This window comes from Nematolebias whitei, unplaced genomic scaffold (genome assembly GCF_014905685.2).
Source record: "Nematolebias whitei isolate Nwh7 unplaced genomic scaffold, NemWhi1 Nwh_scaf_150, whole genome shotgun sequence".
NCBI classification, from domain to species: Eukaryota; Metazoa; Chordata; class Actinopteri; order Cyprinodontiformes; family Rivulidae; genus Nematolebias; species Nematolebias whitei.
In genome coordinates, this window is record NW_023618695.1 from 29,707 (window position 1) to 36,485 (window position 6,779).

Genomic DNA, 6,779 nt, shown 5'->3' on the forward strand with positions numbered 1-6,779 from the left:
GGTTTAGCTTCCTGTCGTTTTAGCTTGTTGTTCTTCCATTCATGAATGAACCTCTCTGATTCTGGGTCACACGCAGGACGCCAAGAAAGACGAGTCCGTCCGAAAGTCCTACAAGTACCTGGCCGCCCTGCACGAGGTGCGTCTTCCCCCTCAGGGTGTCATATTTGTCCTTTTGATGATTCGTCTCAGATGGTCCGTGTTTGTCCCCTGATGTTCTGCAGAACTGTAATCAGCTGATCCGAACCATCGAGGACACGGGAACGATCCTCAGAGAGATCCGAGACCTGGAGGAGCAGGTAGGACCGACGAAGACCAACACCACATTAATAATGATCCAACAAATCTACAAAATAAAGACCTTTTAATTCTCACAGTTTTTAAACCTGTTCAGCTGAGGTCCATCAAAAACAAGAAAACTAATAAAATCATTTTAACTATAACAACATAAGTAAGTTCACACGGTGCTAAACACTAAACCACCGTGCTGCCCAATACTGTCCTTTATTTTGATTTTTAAAGTTGATAAATGTTTGAGCTTCAGAAACACTAAGATTTTAAAGCAAACTAAAATTACTCTGCAGAAAAGTTAAAGTAAAATTTCAACTCTTTTCTTGGTGCATTTGTTACGTTCAGCCTGTTTTCGTGTTAATTTTTTATTTGTCGTTTTCCACAGAGTTCACGTGTTTTGATTTTTCAACCTCAAACTTTAAACGTGATTTAAATTTTACACTTTTCAAACCATTTCACTGCACATTTCTTACGGGACACGATCGGGATCACCGTGCTGCAACTTTATTCAGTTTTAATCTGATGGTTTTGTTTTTTCCTCAATTTATTTTTTCCTTAAAATTCTGAGAAAAATAAATTCAGGGACGTTTCGCAGCGTCCTAATCCTGCGCTTTACTTCTTGGTGCTGCTGAATGTTCTAAATGAGCGAGTGAACAAACAAATGAATAAATAAAACAAGTGAATAAATTAATAATGAATAAATAACTGCATAAAGTAAACAAACAAGTGAATAAATGAATAAACAAACAAAGTAAAGAAAGACGTGAATAAATAATTAATTATTATTTGAGAACTGTCCAGGTTCGGGACGTTAAACATGTTTTTGTTTGTTTCCTCAGATCGAGACAGAAAACGGGAACAAAACCGTGTCGAACCTGGAGAGGATCCTGGACGACTACCGGGCGATCCGACAGGAGAACTCTGCTCTCGCTGCTAAAGTCCGAGAAGGCTGACGGGTTCTGGTTCTGGTTCTGTGAAACCAAACCCCGCAGACGTTGATGAACGTGAGCGATGTGGATCCTGTGGCTCGTTCTGCCGTCTCAAGGATTCGGTTCTGATGCGAAACTGGACTCGGGGGTCCCGTCAGGAAACGTTTCCAGAACAAATCTCTGACTTCAAATCCTTTAATGACAAATTGTTTCCTTTTCAGAGTTTTTCTGTTTTGTTGACCTTTGAACTGAAACTGTTCTGAATGTAGAGGAATGGAAGCCGACCCGGCAGCACAGAACCGCTGTGCACCGGTAGCGCTTTGAATAAAGACGCCTTACAGACGGGACGTGGTCCTGAAGCGCTGCGTGGGCTTGGTGTGGTAGTCTCTGAGAGTCCTTCACAGAGCAGGCCTGGAGCTGAGCACAGACTGCACTTTAGTAAACGCTGGGCAGCGAGAGGAGCTCCTTCAGATAATTCAACTGAATATTTTTACGCAGCACAACGTGACGTCTGACACCGGAGAAACTCCACCAACATCCAAACTCACCGACAGAACCGTCTCTTTAAAACTTCGAGGGTCGTTTCCATTTATCTCTTAACATAAAACACCAGAAGAAAAAAAAGACGCCACGAAACCGTCAGAACCTTCTGCAGATCCGTTTATTAAAATCATTTTGTGGACATCGGTATTTTACAGCCTCACTATCAGCGCATGTTTGTTCAGCACACGTACGGACTTTTCCCACGGGCTCCACTCGACGTGGCCTCAGTGCCACTGGGTCGGTGACACCACCCGCCCGCGACTCGGTTCCTGGGACCGACTTGGCCGAAGTTCCAAGCAGCCGAGTCAAAGGGCGACGTCTAACACGAGCGCACCTTCACAAGAATCGAACCCAACGCTTTTAAAACCTCTCACCGGCACATTGGACATCTTTTACTTTTCAAATGTTGTCCTTTAACCTTTTGGGTCACTGGTGCCGGTGTCCAGCAGTCACTGTGAGGCGGGGACACCTGGACAGGCCTCCAGTCCGTCACGGGGACACCTGGACAGGCCTCCAGTCCGTCACGGGGACACCTGGACATGTCTCCAGTCCGTCACAGGGACACCTGGACAGTTCTACCAACAGCACTTCCTGTTTAAAAACGCTGTGTATCAAAATGTCGGCCCACTGATCAACACTGAGGTTGGCAGAGACAGAGTTCAGACAAAGACCCAATGGTCCAGATTTACGGGCGCGGCGACCCGTCCACTGCAGGAACGTGACAGACGGTGCGTTGTGACTTCATTTCATGTATTTGTTCGTTGCTGTGATGTTTGTCGTGGACAGAAGCTTCAGGCGGCCACGTCTTAACAATCCTGTCCACACTGAGACGACCTTCAAGTTGAATCTAAAGCCACTGAGCCCGTGTAGCCCCGAGTCGTAATGAGACTGGGCTGTGGAAAGAACTAAAAATGTTCTTCAAAGTAGGTTTAACGTTCACAAATGACGCTGCATTTCACATCCATGTGTTTTTTAATGCAGTTGATTTAGAAAACATTAATGAAAACACTTCAAAATGTGTCAGCTGTTACGCTAAATATTTTAAGTGTTTTGTACCGTTTTTTTACAAGCTCTGCGTAAAAAATGTTTGGCCCCGCCCCTGCTCACCTGAAACGGCGGGAATCGCCACGGCAACCAGTGACTCGGCTGATCCTGTTCTACCTATCGTTCCGTCATGGTAGCTGCCATGAATCTTGAAGGATTTGAGAACTTTGTTCTGATCAGAACTTTAAGTAGAACTGAATATGTCCCAAACAAACAGGAAGAGGGTTTAACTTGGTGTCAAAATAAAGCTAGTAGACATTCTTCAAAATAAGAGTCTGGTTCGGTCATAATTCCAAAATAATGTCGGGGGTGCACTGACTGAAATTTTCTGGCTGATCACCGATTTCCAAAAAGTCTGACCTGATTCGATACGACAGTTTTCTAAGCGACGGTGTCAGGTGATGATGTCACAACGCACCTGCAGTTCTCCATCTCATTTTATTGAAAAACATACTTTGAACAAACGATACAAACTTGTTTTAACTGGCCGTGAGGTAGTGCTCTGAAATATAAATGAAGTTTAAAAACTAAAACAATCTTCTCGTGTATCGGCCGATCACCAACTTTAAGGAAATCGGGGCGGATGGATCGGTGCACCTGTACCGGTTGAGCTTTAGGAAAGAGCTGTTGGAGTTCTGGGCAGCAGATGGAAGTTTAAAGGTAAAACGGCTAAAAGACAAGTGCAAGTTTTAGCTCAACAATCGACGGACGATTTAAAATGTTGAAATCAGGCCATAAACACAAAGGTTGTAATATATTTTTATTAAACACGTGCAGTTCACGGTAACTTTACGTACAAATTACACCAAATTAACACGTTCACAGTTGCATGAACACATTTAGGCTCTAGAAACTTTCTTTGGTTTTCTGCGCTTCAGAATCTCGGCGTCAAACCCTTCGAGAACGGTTTCACGCATCAACTCTGCCGCTCCGCTGTAGAAGAAATATACTCACATTAAAGCGTCGGACACGGTCGCGTTCCGTTTGAAGCGTTTTTGTAACCGAACTAATTTTCTTCCAAAGACCTTTGGTTTTCAGAGAAGCAGATTTTTTATCCCACATTATCATCCCGTGGTTCAGACTCCTACAGGGTCGATGCGTTCCTCGGCTCTTGGTGGAGAACGGAAGAACGCCGTCTGCCGTGGATCCTGGTGGTGAACTGAAACCTGATTGGGTGGCGGGACAAAAGAGGACGCCTTGTCTCAAAAGGAGAAACGGATTGTCCTTAAAATTAACCGGAACAGTCCCACCAGCCCGAGCCTTCCAGCAGCAGATGGAAACAAGCGTCCCGGTCGGAGCACCGGGACGCTGGAGGAGCGGGGGTCGCCGCAGGGAGCTGCAGATGTTTCAGGGGTGGGAAAGTTGGTCATTAATGGCCGCCGAGGCTTCGCTTCTCTCCACTCGTCCAGTCGATGCCGATGAAGGTCAGGCTCATGATCATGAAGATGAAGCCCAAAGCGGAGAAACAGGCAGCCTGCAAACACACAGATGTTCCTGACCGAGTTCTGGGGTTTCAAACCTTCACCTCGAGATACGGACCTGGATCTTTGGTCTGGAGCTCATGGGTTCCTGGTTTTTGGGAACAATTCGGATGTAGAAGAGCCCAGGGAGGATGAAGATCAGGGTAGGAGCGGTGGTTGCTCCTGGACAACGAGAAGAAACGACAATTCAGTTTCTGGTCCAACAAATCCTCGGAGACCAAAACTAAAACTGATGGTACCGTCCAAGAACTGATCCGGTCCCAGAATCTCCACGCATCCATCTGTTCGTCCATCCAGCCGTCATCCATCCATCAATTCATCAACAAGCCATCCATTCATCATCTATCAATTCATCATCTATCCATCATTCATCATCCATCACCATCCATCCATCATCTATCCATCCATCAATTCATCAACAACCCACCCATCAACCATCCATTCATCATCCAACCGTCCGTCCATCCATCCATCCATCCATCAATTCATCAACAATCCATCCATTCATCATCCATCACCCATCATCCATCCATCCATCATCCATCCACCCATGGTTTAGGAGTGAAGCCCGGACCTCTCTCCCCAGTGACACCCTCCAGCTCCTTCTGAAGGATCTCAAGGTGTTCCCAGTTATCCAAAGAGAAATAATTCCAGCAGTGAGTTCTTTGTCTGCCACGAGGTCTCATCTGAAACTGACGGTGTCAAAGTTCATCGTGTAAAGTTCTGTAAACCCTTTGGTCCTGGTGCTGCTCAGACCAGACGTTAAGTCATCAGTCCAGTTAGAATTCAACTTTTTCCTTCAAAATAAAAGTGTTCAACGAGCTACAGGTAAAAAATGAATCATTTAGAAGTTAAACAACGCTTCAAGTCGACAAATCCTTTGTTTTACATGAACGGCTTCAAGAAACAAGTGCACGAATAAAACCTAACCCTCTTCTAAGACTCTGACCAGACACTGGAGCACCCTGAGCCAGAACCAGTCTCTAGTTTTGTTTCTTCCTCTTGTCTAATAAACAGTTGTACTCGTGTTTAATGATGCACCTGTAATTCCAAAAATGTCTCGAATGTTGGGAACGAAGATGACCAGCAGGTTGACGGCGAACAGCAGACACACGGCGATGGCGACGTGGCGTGCCCAGTGGAAGGACTTTCCTGGAAACAGCAGCTGCATGAGGGCTCGGCGAATCTGTCGGGAAGACGGACGTCCTGTTTTAACAGAACTTCAGATGTTCTGGTGTAAGAAACGTCGTGCTCTTACAGGAAACAGGACCACGGGCACGGTCAGGGTGACGGCCACCAGGACGGCCAGCCGCACACACAGGATCAGCGTGTCCAGGGGATCCACCTTGCTGTAGGTGTGCAGGAGCTCGGCCTCGGTGTTTCCTGTGCCAAAACACAAAGTCTGCGTCATTTCATGGGACGTTGCATCATCTAGCAGTTGAAGTTAGAGAACAACTGTGCTCTCAGAGAGTTGACCCCAAACAAGTCCTGACCGTCAGCCCGACCTTCACACGGAGGCTGTGCTCACATTTCTCACTAAACTTGGTCAAACGGGAGTTCAAACTGGACTTCTTCTTTATTGTCTAAAGACCGGAGCGTGTGGAGTCCCAAGCTGTAAACTGAGTTTACACGTTAAAAGTCTCCAAACAGCGGAGACTGGGAGAAATAAACGGATGAACTCAGATTCCTGTTTCTAACGTTTTCTCATCAGCTTCGTTGAAGCGTGCGCACGAGCTCTGAGGGACGATGCTCTTCAAACTCATGCACATCATTTGGGTTTAAACAACAGAACTTCTTCTACACTGAGCTCCTCCTGGGTAAGAGCTGACGTGGCAGGTTGAGTAAAATATCTTCTGGACAGACTTGGCTGAAAGTAAACAGCGTTCTCCAGTGACGGACGTTCAGAGTCAACCCAGTTCAAGATGGCCGCCACAGGTATTTAACCTGGGCAAACACAAAAATGCCTTTATGGCCATATTACTAATGCTCAGCTCCACAGTGGTTTGGTAGTAGCTGAGCGTCATCCCCACGCACGCCGTGAGCGCAGTCAGCTCCATGGCGGCGGGCGACAGGCATTCCCTTCAACACCTTTGAGTAGTTTTAAGGTTGGTAACACTTTACAATAACGTACACTAAATTTGATTAACTGCTAGGGAACGAATCAGGAGTTAATGGGTAGTTAACCAGTTCCTACTGGGGAACACAGCCAAGTCTTATTAGGGAACTACTGGTTAGTTATCTTGTAAATGAATAGGAACTAATCAAGAACTACTGGTTAGTTACCAAGGAAACTAAAGAGGAACAAGTCAGGAGCTAATGAGTAATAAAATCAGTAATCACTAGGAAACAGGTGTTTTGACCATTACAAGCTGTGACCTCACTGGTGCAGGGTTTGTTCAGAACTCGTATGGAGGATTTCTCCTCCGTTTCTGAGGTAACAAAACTCCAGTCCCCTAATAAGGCTTGGCTGTGTGTTCCCCAGTAAGTACTGGTT

The 6,779-nt window shown here is 45.9% G+C and overlaps 1 protein-coding gene and 1 long non-coding RNA gene across 2 annotated transcripts; one reads left to right on the forward strand and one right to left on the reverse strand.

Annotated features, from left to right (window-relative positions):
- The first annotated feature begins 74 nt into the window (after positions 1–74).
- Positions 75–1,148, forward strand: LOC119429231. The gene is made up of 3 exons (XR_005187747.1): positions 75–136; positions 222–296; positions 1,128–1,148. It is a non-coding gene; the product is annotated as an uncharacterized LOC119429231 (long non-coding RNA).
- A 2,398-nt stretch (positions 1,149–3,546) lies between these two features.
- Positions 3,547–5,668, reverse strand: LOC119429232 (sodium-coupled neutral amino acid transporter 3; the record flags this gene model as incomplete). Its single annotated transcript, XM_037696903.1, is given in 4 exon segments — positions 3,547–4,278; positions 4,344–4,447; positions 5,327–5,471; positions 5,544–5,668. Coding segments are annotated over 4 exon segments (479 nt in total), but the record flags the coding sequence as incomplete, so codon positions are not given.
- Positions 5,669–6,779: the final 1,111 nt, after the last annotated feature.